At 36.6% G+C, this 20,920-nt stretch overlaps 1 protein-coding gene across 2 annotated transcripts; it reads left to right on the top strand.

Moving 5' to 3' along the window:
- The first annotated feature begins 3,785 nt into the window (after positions 1-3,785).
- Positions 3,786-20,616, top strand: LOC113007775 (extended synaptotagmin-3-like). Of its 2 annotated transcripts, XM_026144703.1 has the most exons (23): positions 3,786-4,704; positions 5,015-5,056; positions 8,959-9,093; positions 10,307-10,383; positions 10,486-10,555; positions 10,640-10,729; positions 10,815-10,870; positions 10,963-11,083; positions 11,285-11,461; positions 11,666-11,748; positions 11,981-12,029; positions 13,088-13,177; positions 13,318-13,380; positions 13,462-13,506; positions 15,365-15,436; positions 16,068-16,154; positions 16,447-16,596; positions 16,726-17,072; positions 17,206-17,304; positions 17,409-17,540; positions 17,672-17,777; positions 18,338-18,387; positions 19,813-20,616. In XM_026144703.1, exons 1-23 carry the CDS (start codon positions 4,315-4,317, stop codon positions 19,850-19,852), a joined length of 2,571 nt encoding a protein of 856 aa, XP_026000488.1. In that variant the 5' UTR covers positions 3,786-4,314; the 3' UTR covers positions 19,853-20,616. The 2 variants fall into 2 exon arrangements, with proteins under 2 accessions (XP_026000488.1, XP_026000489.1); XM_026144704.1 differs by lacking the exon at positions 18,338-18,387 and having other exon boundaries at positions 19,813-19,853.
- The last annotated feature ends 304 nt before the right edge of the window (positions 20,617-20,920 follow it).

Below are 20,920 nucleotides of genomic sequence, written 5' to 3'. Positions count from 1 at the left end.
TGTAAATAAACATTTTTATAGTAATTAGAGTGATATATGCTTCTGATAAAAATAATCTTAATTTTTAAAAACATATTAAGAAATAATCAGTATTGGTGTCATTAAAATTGAAACAAATATAATTACTATCTAATATAAACAACTCATTTTTTCTGATACAAGCTTTAAAAAGCAGTTTAATCTATTTGTTTTCTATCTATCTATACATACATATGAGTGTCAGTATGAAGCATCTTATAAGGGGCAATACTTGTTTCTGGGTTTTCACTAAAATAACCACTTTCAGCACCAAATACAAACTGGTGCTGGTTTCTTTGTTTCTTTGTTGATTGCAAGTCATGGACTCTAATGTAAAACCGTGTGTGGGTGATTATTTGTTTTTAGATATAGTCATGTGAATATTTCACACCTGTTTCTCTAAAGGTATGAGCTCACTCTGCTTGGGCTGAAGAAATCCATCTAGCAAGTGGATCTGAGAAAAGCTTTGCAACTTAAAAATCACCTCATCAGCCACTGCAGGGGAAACTGCCGACATGATGCTTGAAGAGTTTCATACTCCTTTATGGATTTTTTTTTCCGAAAGTAGCAGAAAAACTATCTTTGATCGTGTAAATAAGGAACACTCTGATCCCAGGCACAAAATTCATCTTCCAATCTAGTAACACTGGAGGTCTTACTTGAAACTGACACACTTAAACGTAAGATTAAAACAAGTTTGTGTCACTTTTTGTATGCAAGAAAAGACAATTTGTCAGAACTATAACTGATGAGATATACAAGCAAAAATCAGCTTGTTTTTCAATGCTAAATAATATTTTCACAGTTTCCATCAAACTGCAGTAAGTTGAGGACTTGACCATTAATGCTGATGGTTGATCAGACAGTACCACTAAGTTAATGAGTGTCATGTGCTCTTTGTTCAACATGTATCTGGTCCCACTATCCTCGCAAAAATGCAACTTGGACATAGCTTATGGTGTTAAGTTGGCAGTAAATGAAGTTGCTTTTGGTGACCATAAGTCACTCTTTTAATGTTCATTTTAACTAAGTATTAACAACGTGTTTGTATTAGGATCTGACATTCAATTGATGACTGTTATTTCAGAGATGAACGTTTGATCCTCTTCTTTATTTGAAAGATCCTCTCCACTATTATAATGAAGCAGTGAAAGGGACTGGATCTTTTTATTTCAGCCATCTCAATCTAATTGTGACAAGAATAATCCCAGGATGACTGTAATGTATTTCTCAATCATTTTGTAAATAAGGTGACCGAGTTACCATAAGATCCAAGTTCTCCTTATGTTCCTCAGCATGTGAAGATGGCTCTTAGTGAGCTGAGTCCTTTACGTCATTCTTTCCAGTTATTGTTAATGGCTTAGTTACAGTAATGGACTCGATAAAACCCTCTTCATACTTATTTGAGATTTTACCTCTTTCCTGTTTGGGACTTTTACAAGTATGGTTCTTCATTTCTAACTACCGTTAACAACTGTTTGAAGTAAGGTTGTGGCATTCCCCGTTTTAAGCATTCCGAGCCAGTTTTGTTACTTTAAAAAATGTAATCTTGATGCCAGTTCTGTTGGGAATTATCCATCTGTTTCAAAATTGCCATTTACTCTATCAGGAGATTATTAGAAACAGTTGTGGGGAGTCAATTGAGATCCTTTTTATACAAAAAACAGATTTCTGACCTGTTCCAGTTTGATTTTCCAAAGCAGCACTTCCTTGAGATTGAGAGTCTATAATACGATTCTAATGGTATTTGATTCAGGAAATTGTTCTGTACTCATTTTAGTTGATCTCAATAGAGCCCTTCATACCGTTGACTATGGTATGTTACTTAATAGGCTTGAGGTTTCGGCTGGTATCTCTGGCTTGGTGTTAGACTTGTTTTCCTCTGATTTTTCAGACAGGACTTTCTCTGTTTAGGGTAAACAACATTTCTTCTCTAACCTGTGAGGTTCCACAAGGTTCAGTCCCCGGTCTCTTACTACTATATCGCTACATCCTTCCTTTAGCTGCCATCGTTCAACCTTTCCATTTCTTATTTATTTATGCTGACATTCAGCTGTTTTTGTCTTTTAAGCCTTACCGGCTCGAGAGGCTATCCACCTAGTTCAATGTCTATCCCAGCAATTGATTTGTTTTGAATTTCAACAAGACTGAGGCCATGATTGTAGCTCCTCCTGAACTACACTGAAAAACCAGTCAAGTGATTGCTTCCTTTTGCTCGTCCAGCATTCATAATTTTGGTATAGTATTTGTTTCTTCTTTAGGCTTTAACTTTTATATAAAATCTATTTGACATTTCTGTTTCTTTCATTTAGGTGTATAGTCTCCTCGGCTGATTCATGCAAACCGTAAAGTCCTTTTTTACTGACTTAGTTAAATCATCTATTTTTCACATCCAAGATTTACAAAACGGTGCAGTCAGACTGCTGATGTGTTTTACGTGTTTTATGTGTGAAATTCACATTCTTGCACAGAGATCACTAAGTGAACAAGGTCTAGACTATTTATCTAAGCTTGTTTTTACTCCTTCGAGCCTTCGATCACAGACTCTGAATTTAATAACTGTTCCTTGTTAGCGACTGGGGGGGGGGGGGTATTGCTATTTATGTTAACTGATTTATTGCGACTTTTATTTTATTCTCTTTGAACTTGCTTTTGTATTATTGTTAACAGTGTTTTTTTAATCTTCTGATTTATTTTTATTGTAATTCTTCCTCATTTTCATTTATTTGAATGCACAGAACTTTGTGCCTATTTGTCTGTGAAAACAGGTGTATTAATAAACATTATTTAATCAAACAAAGCTCAGTTCCTTACTACTGAAGAAAGGTAATGAAATGTTAACGAGATGCTGTACAACTGGCTGGGTGAAAACCCTCACTCCCAGTCATTCCCATAACGGCATCCAGACCAGCTGTCTTTCCATTCTCCATCCTCTTCACAGCTGCCCTCACTTCCTCCTTACCAATCCTCTGCATTTCCTGATTCACTAACTGTCCTCCCCTCTCTCTCCTTTTGTTCCTTAAAGTTCCTTTCATCTTATCAACACACTCGCACGCATATTAGTACATTACCATCTCTGCCCTTACACCATAACCTGCTGCACATCCTTTCCAGCTCAATCTTGATGTCTAGCTTAAGTGAAACTGGGACCGTTGTGGGGGGGCCACACAAACCACACGCAATTTGATTCTGCTCAATATATTTTCTCTTATAAACTGCTACTGGTAAGAGTAGATGTTTACAAGTGGGTAATAAAAATGTGAAACATGCATAGTGAAAATGCCAGAATTAATCAGCATTGCCAAAAACAACTATGAAGAAAATGTGCACTGACACAAACAAGAGACAAAGAATACATTGAAAAAGAGTAGAACACAAACAAACAAACAAACAAACAAACATTTGTACATATTTGTAGAGTTTGCATTCAATTAAAACTGGGTGTGAGTTTCATGTGGTTGAACCCAATGCGTGGATATGGGGATCTACATTATGTGGTTAGATGAGTCATCATTAAATAATAATAATATCAGTAATAATATTAAAAATATTGGTAATAATAACAATATAAGTAATAATACCACCGCCAGTACTATTTGTACCACTACTGATGGTAATGATAATACTAAGAAAAAGACAAAAAAAAAAATCAAATGAAGCTAAATAAAGATATGAATGAAAACATGAATTGAAATAATGATAAAAGAAAGATGAGAATTGGTAACAAAAAATATATAAGTTTCCTTTTTGTTAATTACGTCATCTGCTATTTCTCCGTTCCTTTTTTCTTGTCCATGGAGAGAAATGCGGTCTGTTTGGGACTTAAACGAGCGCAATAAAGTCGGGTTCAGTAAGAGAGGATCTGTATCTGTATTTGTTAAACTTCATCACTGAGGAATTTTAAGATCCAAAGAGAACCGAGACCTTATAAGCACATCTCCGTGTGCGTGGAAAGTCCTGACTTGAAGCGCACTACTGACACAGTAGGTGCCAGTAAGGAATCAAAAGTGCAACAACGTGCGTGTGATTGTGCGCTCGTGCCCTGATGACGTTACTGTGTAGTTACAACATCGACAATATGGTTCGGGGTGTTTTGGCACTGACTTACACAGCACCTCCCGGTGCAGAATAGGCATACAGCGTGGAAATCTAAGTTCCAGGTCTGGATTTATTTCCGTCATTTTATCCTGCATATTTATTTTTGTTTAAAAAAAAAACACGGAGAAGGTTTAGGACTACTATGAGCGCGAGGTAAGTGCGGAGGACTGGTTTGTCTACTTTTCAAATGAAAATGAAATGAAATACACAGAAAGTTGTTCGCCCTCTGATCATACAATAAGTGCGTTTTCTGAACCAGGTCCTCAGACCGTGTCTGACCCGATGGCACAAAAACCGTCCGAAAGCATGCAGTGCACGGACAGGCTGAGCTCCTCGACTGTTAACCACGTAATAATAGAGTTCGTGATGTACTGCGGGAGAGCGGTGTTCATCTGCTACCCTGTGTATCTGTTAGGCTATCTGGGCATCAACATCAGCTGGGTATTGCTGTGCGTGTTTATGCTCACCTACTGGAAGAAAAATCGCCAATGGAAAGTCGCCCGGATCACATCAGCCATCGACTTAGTGGACAATGAAAAACGCGCGATCAAAACCGAGCTGAGAAGTGCCTTACCGATGGCATCCTGGGTATGTTCTGTTTTTCTGTTACAGCCTAAACTTCTGAGGGAGGTTTTTAATCACCACACCTCTTCGTCTTCCACCAACGCCGTCATGCATGACACTGTGACACATCAACTTTTAACTTTAATGTCCAAAAGTTGATTCTGTTCATCTGGACGAAGCGTTTTGTGGGAGAAACGTTTCACTTGGATGAGTGACGAAACGTTTCTCCCACAAAACGCTTCGTCCAGATGAACAGAATCAACTTTTGGAGATTGACTTACCTGGATGATTGAGCATGCATCAAGATTTTAACTTTAATGCTTTTCCCCCAAAGGTGCAATTTTCTGATGTAGAGAAGGTTCACTGGCTTAACAAGGTACAGTATTCAAACATTTTTCACATGTTAAGAGTGATATTATCTATTAAGTCCTTTTTTTTTAAACAGGTTCTCTCGGTGAGATTGAAATCTCTTTTTCAAGAAAGATACCAAGACTAAAAACAGGTGCAAGAGTAGTTGCAGATGCACAAATACAACAATTTAAAATTTTCACATTATGCACTGTGATACACAGAATTTAATTCAAATTAATTCAATTCAATTTTATTTATACAGCGTCATATCACAACAACAGTCACCTCAAGGTGCTTTATATTGTTAATTAGACCCGACAATAATGCATACAGACAACATATGACTCACTGAGCAAGCACTTTGGAAACAGTGTGAAGGAAAAACTCCCATTAGAGACCTTAAGGTGGATATAGATGCACTCATAAAACAATAGCACCATAATCAAGTGGAGACAAAATTGTGGGTTGTGCAATGATCTTGCAGCTTATGAATGAGATTTAAAAAAAAAAAAACTATATAAAAACCAGATCTTCATCTTTTTTCTTTTTCTTTTTGTAGAAAAGTCTCTTTATCATCCAGCCAGAGTCTCAAGTATCTATAACAATCAACTGTTTCAGCTTTACAACCATAAAAGGTTTGAATATGGACTGTAGGGTGATTCAGTAAGAAGGACTAGATGCTACAATCCCTGATAATGCACTGCTTTAGATGGAGAGACTCTTCAGGGATGGCTGTTTTGAGGCAAGGCAGCCCAGAAACTTTGTCAGCAGCACGCATCGTTGTGTGACTTTTACCCAGGCTAATCTGACATTTTCCTTCCTTGGTTAGGTTTAAGGATTAGAGATCTGATCTAGCTTATGATTTTAAAATTTAGGACAAATTGGATTCATCGGGTATTTCGGCCATCATCACTAGACACCCTCATCCAAGGAGGCCCTGCCAGGGTTGATCAGGCCCTGGAGTGTGTCACTGGTTTATGTTAACTTGTTATTTCTCTTCTTCTTTCTTCTGTTTAGTTTCCCACAGTTTATTTTCTATCTATTCACTGCAACTGAGAAATAATACTTACCTCTTTAGCATTTATGGAGCCTAACTTCTTGAAAGGGATAGAAAAGGCGATAGAGAGAAGTAAGACAAAAACAGGGGGCGCCTGATCTGGCGTCCCACACCTCCCTGCCGGATCGGGCTGTACTGGATACCTTTAGGTGACCTCATTAAGATCAAGTAGAATCCCGCCCATGTTTGTAATGTTTCGTTCTTTTGATGCATTTTTAGGCTAATTTATGACAATTGTCATCTTTATTTTGACACAAACATTGGAAGAAAGATGGAAAATGTGGGAGAGAGAACATGTAGGCACACTGCAGCCATTCCAACAGTGGATCTGCTGCTTATGTCATATGGAACCTAACAACATGCACCAAATAATGATTTTTAACAGATTTAAAGAAAAATCTGTTAGTTTCATATAAATGCAAAATTATGGCATGTTAAAAATCAGTCAAAAAGAAAAAAAATGGAGTCATTGTTGATTAGTTTATTCAACAGTCTAGTTAGACCTAACCAGAACTTGGCACCACTTATTTTTAAAATGTACTGTGCTGCATGTAATGAGAGTCAGAACTACCTTACTTGTCCCATATTTGGGGGGTGTGAAGTGGTAGCACCATGACTCCTGGTTTGAACCTTTTGTCGTTCTATGTGGCGTTTACATGCTCACCCTGTTCCATGCATGTTCAGTTAATTGGTGATTTAATTGGCACTGAAAGTATGTCCAAATAAGCCCACATCAAATATCATAAAATCTGGTATCCAATACATCAGTATTAGTCTGTAAATATTGAATCAGCTACACTTAGGTCCATTAAATCTTGGACAATGATAAGTTTTACTACTGTAACTTGCACTCTCCACTTTCTGCTGTGACACAACAAATTTCCTACGTATGGGACTAATAAAGGTTTCTCTTCTCTTCTTTTTAAAAAAATAATTTTTCGTCTGTATTTCGCAACAGTGGATTTGAAATCAAACAGTCAATATATGATAGAAGTGCTGACTTCCAGCTTTACTTTAAAGTATAGTATTTTCAGCTCACCTTGCAGATGAGTTTGTGCAGTGATGAGGTGTCTGTCATCTGTCCTTCCATCCACAATTCCCAGGAATCATTCCTACCAGATTACTGATCAGAGTTTATGGTCACCTAATGAACTTATGGGAGTTCCTAAAACATGCTGATGCATGTGAATAAGGACTTTATGAGACTAAAACAAAACAAAACAAAAACCTTTCAGAGAAAGAGAGAGACAGAAAGAGCAAAAACCTGCAGCCAAATTAACAATCTGGTATATTCTTACAAAGATTCAATGCCCTAGCCAGCTCAGCAACACCAAAAGCAAAGAAAGACCACAGAAGACAACTAAAGTGCATTATAACACAATTGTTTCCATGGTTAAGAAAAACTTCACTGCATCTAACCAGGCCAAGAACACTCTTAAAGAGGTAGATCTATCATTCACAGAGCAAAAAATCAAATGGACAATTACCCAAAGTATAGTGTAAGAGTTTCGCAGGGCAATAATGGATATTCTTCAATGGCCAAGTCAGCTACCTGTGCTCAACCCAACACAGCATTCTGAATGCAGTGACACAGACAAGCAGCAACTTGTTTTTTGGAATGTATGTGGTATTTGTTTTCAGGCAGAAACAAAACAAAAGTTCTCCTCATACAGGAAATGTTATAGATTTTAATTGTACCCAGGTCCCTATTCATGGACATAATTGACACAAAAAGAAAGAGTTCATAGAAACAAATGATTTTCTTTGTACAACTCCTTTTTTACTTTGTTAAACAGAAAAAGCAAGCTCCTTATAGAAGAAAAAACAGGACAAAAATTGGAATGTGCTATTGGAGGAAAAGTAAAAAAAACTAACAGACAGACACATAACAAACCCAAGCCAACAACCATGGGGAGAATTACAGAATATTTTATGTAAGAACACAACCTAGAAATAACAATTTCAAAGAAAATAATAAATCAAGCAAATTCCTAGCAAATCAACTCCAGCGTAACAAAGGAAAGTCACTCACAGTCAGACATTCAGCTGGGCAATACACACAACAGGACATTAATAATACCTTTTATAGTCCAGCCATTCGCTTCCGCTTATCCTTTTCAGGGTTGCAGGCAGCACTGGAGCCTATCCCAGCTGTCATAGGGCGGGAGGCGGCGTACGCCCCTGGACAGGTCGTCAGTCTGTCGCAGGACTAACACACAGAGAGAGACAACCATTTGCATTCACACCTATGGGCAATATAGATTAATCAATTAACCTATCCCCACAAACTGCATGTCTTTGGACAATGGGAAGAAGCCAGAGTACCCGGAGGGAACCCACGCAAACATGGGGAGAACATGCCAACTCCACACAGAATGACCCCAGCCTGATGGAGGAACTGAACTCAGGACCTTCTTGCTGTGCGGCAACAGTGGTATCCACCCTGCCACCGTGCTGCCAGATAACTTTTATGCCTTTATATACCTTTTGTAGCTATTACTGTGATTTCTATTCTGCTGAAAATAAACACAATCCAGAAGATATTCGGTTATTCCTCTATAACACGAACTGGTTAAGGCCCTGCTGATCTAGAGTACACAAAACCTACACCTTGATGCAAAGCATGAGGACAGAAGGTCAAAGTCAGAGATAGATTAGCTGAAAGCAACACGGAGACTGCAGGAAGTGCAAACTATATTAAATAATTACTAACAAAATTATTTTACAACTAAATTGTAATTTTAGAAAGCTAAACAAAGCATTTGATACATTAAGCCTTTTAGTGTTAATCTCAGTTAACGTTGTGAGTACATTTCAGTTTGCTATTCTGAATCAAGTGTTCACATGTTTTTTTGGTCATGTGTTGTCAGGTGTTGAAGCAGGCGTGGCCTTTTTTTGGGACGTACATGGAGAAGCTACTTAGAGAAAACATCCAGCAGTCCATCAGGTTCTCCAGTCCTTCACTGAAAACTTTTACTTTTACCAAAATCCACTTTGGGCGCATTGTGAGTGTCTTTGATTTGTGCAGTTCTGAAAAGGAACTGGGTCTGTCATGGTCCTGTGGCTGCTACCCAGCATTTTGAGCTTTTTGCACTTTGAAGTTTTGTTTAGTTTAATTATTTATTTAATTCATGGCTTATTTAGTGTTTACATTTACTTCATTCATTCTGTGTTCTGTGTGTTTTGTTTTGTTCCTAGTTCTCAGTTGCTTTAGAGTTTAGTTCTTCCCTCAATGTCACTTCCTGTTGCGTTGAGTCTCCTTCATTTTCATTTGTGTGTTTTCCCTGTTAAGGTTTGCTTTTCCTGCTTCATTTTGGGAGTTGGTTGCTTGTAGCACGCTTCGTTCCACTGTGTGTGTATATATATATATATATATATATATATATATATATATATATATATATATATATATATATATATATATATATATATATATATAGTTTCTGTCTCCCCTTGTCAGCACTTCTGTTCACCTTTCTCAGTGTTCCATAGCCCTAGTATGTTTCCAAGTTTGTTGTTTTTCAGCAACTTTTCAGTTATACTGTGGTACCTTATTCTTTGCTTCTTTTCTGAAATCTGTCAACGATCTAATCAATGACTCGTGTTCAGTCTGCACTCGGGTCTTCATCTCCCTACACATTACAGGGTGACTGTAATGGAAATAAAAACAGAACGCAATGCAAATCTCATAAATCTGTATTTCATTCACAACAGAACACAAAATATGTCAAATATTTCAAGTGAGAAAATACATAATTTAAAGAAAAATGTTAGCTCATTTTGAATGTGATAGCAGCAACACGTCTCAGAAAAGTTGGGATGCAGTCACGTTTACCACTCTTCTTTCTGCTTCTGATGTTTTTAGTTGGTGAAAGTTCTTCTACTGCAGGCAATCCATGTTTTTGCAGTCCATCATTACTTCTTAGAAACTCTCTCTTTCTAAGATGCTCCAAACCTTTTTAAGACATGGAGTTCAAAATGAACTATGAGTATTTTTTTTCTTAAAATGGTCCATTTTCTCAGTTCTACTGTGAATAAATTATAGGTCTGTGGGATTTGCAAATTTTGCATTTTGCTTTTATTTACATTTTAAATCGAGTTTGTATTTGTTCTCCTGGAAATCCACCCTAATATCCAGTGACATTTATTCATTGGAAATGCGTTGGAGGTGATGTGTTGTGGCTGAATGGTTTTCTTTAAATGCTTCTTTATTTTCAGCCTCTCAAGATCACTGGAATAAGAGCATACACACATGAAGTGGAACATAGGGAAGTGATTCTGGACATGAACATAAGGTCGGTCAAATACATTTTTTTTTTTACTTTAAATTCTAAGTCGTGTGCAGGATGTTTTCTCTTGCCATCATTTATGTCTGACCAGCTCAGTTTACTCTGCAGTTATGACGGTGATGTGGACATTCGTGCTGACATGAACTCAGCAATGACAGCTGGTGTGAAAGGCGTTAAAGTGAGCATCTCATTTTCCTGTTTTCTCTCCATCATCTGTATCATATGTTTACTATTCTTGTAAAACTTTCACTGAATCTTCCAGCTCCAGGGGATGATGAGAGTTATTTTAGAGCCTCTTATTGGTCAAACACCGCTGGTGGGAGGAGTCACTTTTTTCTTCATTCGCCGCCCTGTAAGTGGCCACAGATTTTCTCAGTGTGGAGTTGTGAGAAGTGTAGTTGTGTGTTTAATATTATCGAAAGCGCTCTTTTTTTCAGACATTAAAAATAAACTGGACTGGCATGACAAACCTTTTGAGCAGCCCCGCCTTTAGGTCAGAGAATCTTTAAAAAAAGAATCCTATTATTACCGATTCATCCAGAATTTTTGATGTTTGCTTGTCTCACTCCATCTTTCACTTTACAGTTCACTGTCAGAGGAGACCATCATGAACATCATTGCTTCTTTTATAGTGTTGCCCAACCGCATGTGTATTCCCCTCATAGACCAGGTCAAAATGGACCAAATGAGGTTTCCACTTCCTCGTGTAAGTACCATCACATTTCCAATTCACACATTTAGCTTCGCCTTATAACCAGCAGCTACTTGGATTTTTTTTATAAGCACAGTGAATTTTAAGATTAAAAAAATATGTTAACTATTTGCTCTTTAAACCTATTTTTACCTTTACTTGTTACCTATACAAAGACACTATCATTCATATGAATCTCGTGTTTTTTCCTCATAGGGGGTGGTGAGGGTCCACTTGCTGGAAGCCAGGGACCTGCTGGCTATGGACACATACGTGATGGGTTTAGTGAAAGGCAAATCAGACCCCTATGCCACACTCAGAGTGGGCAACATACACTTCAAAAGCAAGACTGTGAAAAAGAATCTACATCCAAGATGGAATGAAGTGTATGAGGTAGGCTAACACGAACTCCCCCACACAAAATTCAAACACATGACTGTATTTCATACCCTGTAATGCTGGGTGTGTCACTCATCTTCGGTTTTACTTGTTTCATTGTATTGTTGTACAGCATCAGTATCTAATATTCCATTTTCTGCATGTAACCTTGTCGTCTTAGTGCTTTTAAAAACTTCCTCGCTTTTTTTATCTGTGCAGTTTGTTGTCCACGAGGCTCCTGGCCAAGAGCTAGAAGTGGAGCTGTATGATGAAGATGTAGATAAAGATGATTTCCTTGGAAGGTATGTCGTACAGTTTTGAGTTATGATGATGTTTTTCTTGGCTTTTCCTTATCTCATCATGCAGGCTGCAGTCCTCGTGCAGAGTCAGTTATGCCTCAGTAAAATTCTAAGAAAAGCCCTTCTCAAAGTTCCTGGCATCAGTGGATTCTTACCTATGAAGAGCTTATAAAAAATCTAACTAATATTGACATTAACAATGTGATTTGTATTTTACATTGGCTGTCTGCTTTAGCTATAAGCTCGATTTGGGAGAAGTGAAGAGAGAGAAACAAATGGATCAGGTGAGATCTTTTACCCTGAAGAGCTGACAAATGAAAAATGTATCTAAAATCAGGGTTAATGGAATTGAAACTGAAAGAGTGTACGAAAATAAATTTCTTGGAGTGATAACTGATGATAAGCTTAGCTGGAAGTCTCATATAAACCACGTGAAAGCAAACATTTCAAAAACCATTGCTATTCTCTACAAAACAAAGCATGTCCTGAACAAGAAATCATTATACACACTTTATTGTTCTCTGTTGCTTCCATATGACTTATTGTCTTGAGACATGGGGTAATGCATATAAACAAATACTCTTCCTATTTCCGAGTTACAAAAAAGAGCTATAAGAATTATAAATCAATCGAACTATATAGAACTAACTAACATTTTGTTTATTAATCTGAATACCCTGAAATTTTATAATTTAGTTGAATATAAAATGGCACAGATAAAGCACAAAACAACTTGCTTTGCCACAGTACCCAGAAGCTACTTAAAGTCAGAGAGAGTCAATATGACTTAAGGGGAACAGATTTCTTAAAAAAAACAAGATAAGGACGAACATAAAGCAGAGATGTGCTTCTGTTAGAGGAGTTAACCTGTGGAATAGTTATCACAGTGATTTAAAACGGTGGAGTTCATTTTCCTTGTTTAAAGACATGTTTAAAAATAGAGTATTAGAAAAATATATAAATCAAGAGTGAAAAGAGCAATAATAATAATACTGAAACTCTTGTTTTCTTTGTTTTGTTTTACTCTTTGCTTCGAGCCGTATGTACATGAGCTGCATGCTAAAAGATCTTCTGTTAAAAGGGTTGGCGTAATAAGCATGTGCTTCAGCCAATACCTTTTGATTAGCCTTGTCTCGTGCTTTCTTACTTTGTGGTAGATCTTTTTTCTGCATTCACTGAGATATTTGAATGCTAATCAATAAATCAATATTCAATAGATTAATCTTCATAACACAACATTTCTGCACCACAGTGCACTGTTTCATATAAAATGCATGTGCTACCATTTTTCCTGGTTTTCTATTTGCACTAAAGCCATTCAAACATCCTCTTACTCTTGCAGTGGTTTCCTTTGGAGGATGTGCCACACGGTGAAGTTCATCTTAAGCTCCAGTGGTTTTCCCTTCAGACTGACACCAGCCTACTGCAGGAGGTACAGCAGCCCACTATTTCTTCAAAATAACATTCGAATTTGTATATTTCACTTTGAACTAAAAGCAGCAGCTGTATGTGTGTCAGTGTCCAACTGCTGTGGAAATCACATTTCTTTCCTCTCACAACATTTTCTCCCAGTCCAATGACAACTTTGCCTGTGCCATACTTGCGGTGTATCTGGACAATGCCACAGATCTACCTGTAAGCACCTTCTGTTGATAAGTAGTATTGTTCTTGTTGTTGTCATGCAAATGTTCTCAGCTGTATTTTTGTCCTGCTCAGACCTCAGACCACCAGAGGCTCAGGAAGAACTCAAAAGAAGCGCAGGTAAGACGACAGCTTTTCTAGCATTAATGCATCAGGCTGTGTCCTTGTTTTTCTTGTTGCAATTTGTTTTAATGCCAAATTTATACAGATATTTGGATCAAATGTGCAATATTAGCTCTAATAATAGAGACAGCAAAGCAAGTCCTTCACTATCACTTGTTTTGATCACGTTGAGGACCCTTATGTCTTTCTGTCCTAAACATGTTTATAAAAATATCCGTGATTTTGGGGGTTATTGGGAGCCCAAAGCTTATTGAGTTTGCCAGTGAGAGTATGTTTTCTTTTACAATAATAGATGAGCATATTGAAACAAAAGCTTTGTTTTACTTTTATTTAATTCATTTCAATGTCCTGCAGCTGATAGTGCTTTTGTGTATTGATGCCAAAACACCATATCAGTCAGGTCATCTGCTTTCTGTAGCTGTTCTAGATGTGCCTGTGCGTGTTCAGAGGTGGTCTTTCCAGTTTGTCTGGCGCATGCCTGTAATTGTATATGCCTGTTATTGCCAGCTGCTCTTCATCTAACTCCTTGAACCAAGACATGTTCAGATTAAATTTCCCAGCCTTAAGAAACATGCAGGAAGGAAACTTAGAACATGGAGGAAACAAAAGGAAAAAAAAATTAAGGTTCTACTTTCACAGATTTCATAATTGATATGAATTCCATTCATTTGGTATTTTAGATAATTATAAACCAACTGGTAGAATTATTGAGGATTTTTTTTTTTAAATAACAAAACTCTTTTGCTCTTTTCTCAATTCAAGGTTTCCTAATTTCATTAGTACTGTCCTCTGCTGGTTATAATGTGAAAATGCAGGATAAAAATAAACTGAAAACTTAATTTCTTATCTTTATGCATCATTATTTGGAAGTGTAAAGATGCAGGTTGGCCATTAGTATTTTTTTCTGCTTCAGTAATGATTGTCAGGATAAATGTTTTTCTTCTTCCTCGTCTTAGTTGGTGGTGTGGTTTATTACAGAGTTGAATAAAGAACGTTGCAGTTTATTGTTGGAAGACTCCCAATTTTGGTTTTGTACAAGCCAAATAATATTTTTATGAAAGGAGTGTCAAAAGAATGCTACCAGAGAATCCAGGTGAAAAATGAAATAGTAAAGTAGTTGCAATTATATGTTTATATAATCCCACTCAAACTCATACATACATTTGATAAATGACATTTACAAATCCATAGAGACACCGTGAACCATTCTCCTAATGAGGACTTCATCCTGAGTGTTCGCAGGATTCCTCGGTCACTGTATTAATTAAACACTGCTTACAATTGGTTATGCAGCAATCACATTTACTATAATTATTCTTTGTTTCCTGTAAAAAAGCTGACTTGTTACCTCCCTTTTGTGCCTACCTTTAAGGATTTGTGGGTAAATATAATTACACAGTAATTTCAAATAAAATTCTGTGAAATTCCATTTAATTACATGGGACTTGGTCTTGGTCTTACCAAAAATTTGAACGTCGATTTCCTGCAGAATCAACTACATTTAAAATATGAGTATAAACAACCAGATAAACTAGTTCTTCAAAACACATTTAAAGTCAATATAAAAATCCAAAATATTCACCCGGTTATAGGAAAAAGCTCACGGAGATCTCACAAAGCACACAGAATTCATCACATAATTATGACAAAATTCACACAAAAAAAAGGAAAAAAAATATGGATCAGATGTAAACTGCTACCTAACCTGGTTTGCAGAGGTTTACAATTATAAGGCAGGTTATATGTTTTTTTATATTGACACTGACTGAAAGAAACAGATCCACTTGACCGTATTGGAATTGGAATAGAGCTCTACGGATGTTCTGACCAGGTCATTGTTTTGCTTTGTTTTCAGATCACAAAGAGAGCAGCCTTTCCCAACAGCTTTGTTGAATTTTCCATTGACAGCAATGTTCAGAAAAGCAAGGTATTGCTCTCACTTTACCATAAAAACACATAACTTTCCCCTATGATATCAAATATGATCATTAAAGCTGTTATTATAGCTGTATGGGCACTTGCTTTAAATGGTAGTGCTTCACCTTTTTTCATTAAGTTACAATTTTTTATGAATGAAAAAGATCACTTTTATGATATTTACAGATTTTAGACCATTTCCGCTACCAGGAAGATCAAAACTGAGGTTAGAGTAGAGGTCTACAGATCAAATGGAGATATCAATTCATTTGAAATTTGATAAAAGCCTAAATTCAATAAAACTGAAGAATAGTTTGGGATGAGAACCCATCTGAAAATGAGCACCTACCTGCATTTTTGGCAAAATTCAAGTCTTAAATTCAATTTTTGTCATTTCTGGTTTCAAATAAGAACGTGTGTCACTTACCTACCAACAGTTTTAAGCAACATTTTTAGGTTTAGTGATCCAAAATAAATACATTTTGACTGCATTTTATCTGGAAGCATTTTGACTCTAGATCAGTGAAACTATTATAAAGTCCGTTGAAAAAAATACTGCAGTTACAAACGCAAACCACAGTAACTGTGTCATCTTTTTGCAGTGAATAACTTGAATTACTACTGATGCACTGTTTCTCCAGGTTGTGTATGCTTCCAAAGACCCGGTGTGGGAGGAGGGCTTCACCTTCTTTGTGCGTGACGTCAACACGCAGCAGCTCTTTGTTCAGGTTTGTTTTTTAATCCAGAACAAATTGCTGTCAAAAACAACCATTTGGAAAGTATTGTTTTTAAAAACTTGACTATAATCACTGCTGCTAATAAAAAAAAAATATAGTGCTATATTTATCATGTTCCCATTTAATTGTCCAATTTTGACTCAGAATGAAACTTTTACTACAATTGACACAAATGATTCTGAAGCATATTCTGAATCCAGACCTCTTTCAGTCTATCTGATCTCTTCATGAGGTTAATGTAATTTGTGTTTTATTAAATATTTTTTTTGTTCATGTGGTTCAGGTCAAAGAGCCTGAGAAGAAGAATCACCTCGGTGTTCTCAACCTGCCCCTTAGTCGCCTCCTCAACACCTCGGACCTGACTCTAGACCAGTACTTCCTGCTAGAGCACTCTGGAGCAAACAGCCAGATCAAACTGAAGGCCACGCTCAGGGTGGGCATGCACACACACACACACATCCATCTGTCTTCCTGTACAAAGCAAATGTTCTCTGTTGGTTTTCTCATTGTCTTATTCACCTCTGTCATAAGTAGCATTGCTCATGTCTTCTATCTCACACAGATTCTTAATTTGGAAGAGCCTCCACCCAAGACTTTCATCAATCCTTCTTCAGAAGTCAAACAGCAACAGGCCAGAAAAGCAGGGAATACCTCAGTCTCCAGTCCCTCCGATGCTCCATCTTCCCCTCACACAGTTTCCTCCAACAATACCCCTGGTCCCTCAACTCCGAACCAAGAGACAGCTTCACCAAATCAAGGTTATTTAGCTCAAGGCCGTGGCTCCTTCCAGGCATCTAAGAAAAGGAAATCATCTGCGATTGTGCGCCGGCTGACCTCTCACAGCCTGCTGTCGCAGAACTCCATCACTTCATCCAGTTTTGACCCCTCGGATGAATTCTTATTTCCAGAGTGAGACTTTGTTCTCTGCGTGTCCTTTAATGTCAACTTCTAACCTTTCCAAAGATATCCTGAACTGAGCTGGATGCTGCATTTTCAAAAAAGTATAAAAATGAAACTGACCTTTGCAATTTTTTCTCTTTAGAGCCATTAGGAATCATCAGGGTTCATTTGGAGAGATTGAGCTAAATGTACGCTATGCAACCCTGAAACATAAGCTTATAGTCTTTATAATCAGATGCAGGTATGTCACAAAAATCTGTCCTCATTACCATTTAAGTTATTAAAAGGCTTAGATTAAAATATACAGAAACAGTTCTCCTAAATACCGTGGCCTCTCCCACACAGGAACTTGTTGCCCTGCAGTGAGCACGGCACAGACTCTTATGTCCGCCTGTATCTCCTCCCCGACCAAACCTGGAAGCATCGTAAGAAGACGCATGTCAAGAAGAGGATGATCAATCCCGTCTTCAATGAAAAGTAAGTCTAATACGCTCATTCACCATTTGTTTGTTGTAAAGGAATAATTTATATTTTTATACTTTGTAGTTTGTGTGTCTTTAAAGCAGACACTGAGATGGTGTCACTTTCTTTACCTGCTTTCATCACAGGTTTGAGTTTGATGTGTTACTTCAAGAAGCACAAGCTAGGAAGTTGGATGTGTCTGTGAAAAACAACAGCATTTTGGTCTCTCAAGAGAGAAAGGACATAGGTTCGGTATGTTAAGCTCATTTTGAAGCTGAACTACTCATTTGGTATTGATGTCTTAAAATATATAAAAAAATATAAAACTATATGGAACAATATTTATACATGTACATTTTTTTTCTTATACATATTTATGCTGACATTTGCTTTTTATTAAAAAAATCCTAAACATATATTGCATGGTTTATGAAAATATAACTTGAAAACTATTTTTTAAATATTTTTAAATAACAAGTACTGCTATCATAACAATTGTAACAAAAATAAGCAATATTTTTTGTGCTAATAACACTCATGCTGCTCCTGGTAAATTCTGCATTTTTCTTCCTGTCACAAGCTTCAAAGCCTTAAAAGCTTAAATCTCTCTAACTCAGCTAAACTGCTTTATGTGTTTACTCATTCTTCAGACAAATATGCGACCTCTCATTTTCCTACTTTTCTTCATTGTGGTTTAAATATTTATTTTATTTTCTTCATATGTGGCATAAATTGAAATCCTAGCTGCTTTCACTATCACACTTTTGCAGCTTGTTCCAGACAACTGATGGCAGTTCTGCTTCTTTCTGCAGGTAATAATAGATTTATCAGAAATCGATCTAGTCAAAGGCGTCACAGCGTGGTAAGGGGGCCAGTTTTCTCTTATTACAATTAGATTTATGTGACACTGAATGTGAATGTGCTGACTTTAAGTATCAATACTTCCTTCTTTTATTGTCTTGCGGTCATCAGTTTGTAAAGAAAATCCTCCCTGACCAGCTTAATTAAAGGAACAGTTTGAGGAAAATTCACATATTGACTTTCTTGCTGAGAGTTAGATAAGATTGATGGTTCTCTATTCCTCTGTCTTATCTGGTGGTAAATGAAGCTCAAGCCTGCAGCTCATTGACTTAGCACAAATAATGGAAACAGCTACAGCGGCTTTGTCCAGCAGTAATAAAATCTGCCTGCACCTTTGTTGCTGGGCACTTTTTAACTGGTTTCCTTTTTTCTATATAACTTCCTGGAACTTCCTTGCTGCTTTTATGGAAGTCTCACATTGTTTTTGTACCAATTACACAATTGTGAGGCATAAGAAGACAAATGTTTCTGTGTTTCTGTGTTTTAGTTCATTTAGCTGAAGTACAGATAAACTTGTGGTCAGATTACAGAGAACAATCACAATTCCAAAAATGTTAGGAAACTGTGTAAAACATAAATAAAAATTCAAAATGATTTGCAAATATATATAAACCCATAATAGAATATAGAATTTAAACATATGAAATGTTTAAACTGAGAAACCTTCAAGAAAGTATTACCTTATTTCAAATTTCATAGCTGTAACATGGTCCAGAAAAGTTGGGAGAGGGCAACAAAGGGATAGAAAAGTAAGTGAAACTGAAAAGAAACAAATTTTTTTGGCAAAGGTTATTAAAATATTCAAATATATAAAAAAAAAAACAAGTAAAGACTTGCAATCTAAGGGCTTACACATCTGGAAAGTCACTGTCACTGCTTTAGAGGAACTTATGCTCTCGTCCAGGTGATGCCTTTTTCAAGGAAAGGCCTTGCATATTTCAGCAAAACAATAATAAACTACACCTGTTAAAACAGGATGATCTCTTCAAATGGCAAATGTTTGTGTGCTTTTAAAAGACGAGTGTTAAACATGTTTTGGAAACAGTTATGCTATGGTTCTTACGTAATAATGGTTCCAACCTGAACTCCTGGTGAAGTTGCATATTTGTTATTTTATCTGCACTTCTCCATTTTGTCCATTTTCAAATTTCACAAGTCTGATTCCAGTGAAACAAGATCAATTTTTCATGACTGTGACTCTGCAAGCCTCCTTGACATCTCAGTGGAAATGAATTCTTATTACTTTGTGCAATAGAGCCACCCAGTAACAGGAAAACTCATTTAACTTGCAGCAACAAATACACGTTTTGTAAAGAACTGGTTGACCAAATCTGGTTGTAGGGCATGGACCCTAAAAAAGCAGAGTATGCATGCTTATTTGATGCTTAATGATCTTATGAACATTTCATGCTTCTTTTCTCTGAAGGTATGATCTCACTCTGCCTGGGCTGAGGAACTCCATGTAGGAAGTGGAACAGAGAAATACTTCTGTGTGCTGTGATCTGATATAAGAAGTCAGTCTGGTTTCCAGACAGTCCTACTGAAGATCTTACTCGGAATAGAATAAACCTGAGAGCATTCTGATTCTCTTGTTTCCACATGTTTTCTGGATAAAAACCAGTGGTTGTTAATAATATAATTTCTAGGCATTAGAAAATATTCGTTTCTCTACAGAAACAAGGCAGTGTCTGTATTTTTAATGTTTTATCCGAGCCAAAGCTACCTTTGTAATTTTGTGTAAATAGTTTTTACAGTTTTTATGCAATATACTGAGGGGAATAAAAGAAATGTGTAGATGAGTCAATACAGGGCAAAAAATGTTTACACACTTTGATAAACACTGAAATGCACAAACTCATACTTAAAATATTTTACATGTCAGTTACCGATATAGGGAGAAGTACAGTATGCATTTTAAACCTAAAGACCTCAGACCAGCTACATTAATCTATTTTAAAAACTCACTCATAGCCTTTATGAATAGCTTCAGTTGTCAGTTGAATAGTTCATAGCTCAGTTGGTATTTGGTAAATTGGTTTCAACAGGCATCAGAATATCAGAGTGACTCTATTATTAGACTGTCAAACATTGATGGTGGGATGGTAAAGACGTTGTCTTGACTAAAAGTTTAATGTTTTGTATTAATTATTGAGCACAGAACCAGTTTCAGGTTGTTGTTTTTGAGTTGATGTTTAAAGTGACTTTTATTTTTACTAATATTTATGGCAAATAAACATCGTCCAGTAAACACATGGTATATTTGAAATAATTTCAATAAGTGTATGATCATAACAGATTTCTTCATCTTGATCTATCTTTGTGTATCTTTATTTTATACAACATCATTCATTCTTTGAATGTATTGAGGAAATAAGAATAGGTATATGCAGGCACAGTGACTGTGCAGGAATGGTTTTTTTTTTCTATATTCAGTTATTATAAGATAGAAATATCTCAAAGAATGCTGAAATGAAACCTATGAAGTATAATTACAAGGAGCGTAAGCTAAAAAAAAAGTTTATGGGAAAGTATAC

The sequence above is a fragment of the Astatotilapia calliptera genome, chromosome 16 (genome assembly GCF_900246225.1).
Source record: "Astatotilapia calliptera chromosome 16, fAstCal1.2, whole genome shotgun sequence".
NCBI classification, from domain to species: domain Eukaryota; kingdom Metazoa; phylum Chordata; class Actinopteri; order Cichliformes; family Cichlidae; genus Astatotilapia; species Astatotilapia calliptera.
This window is presented reverse-complemented; position numbering and strand designations above follow the sequence as displayed.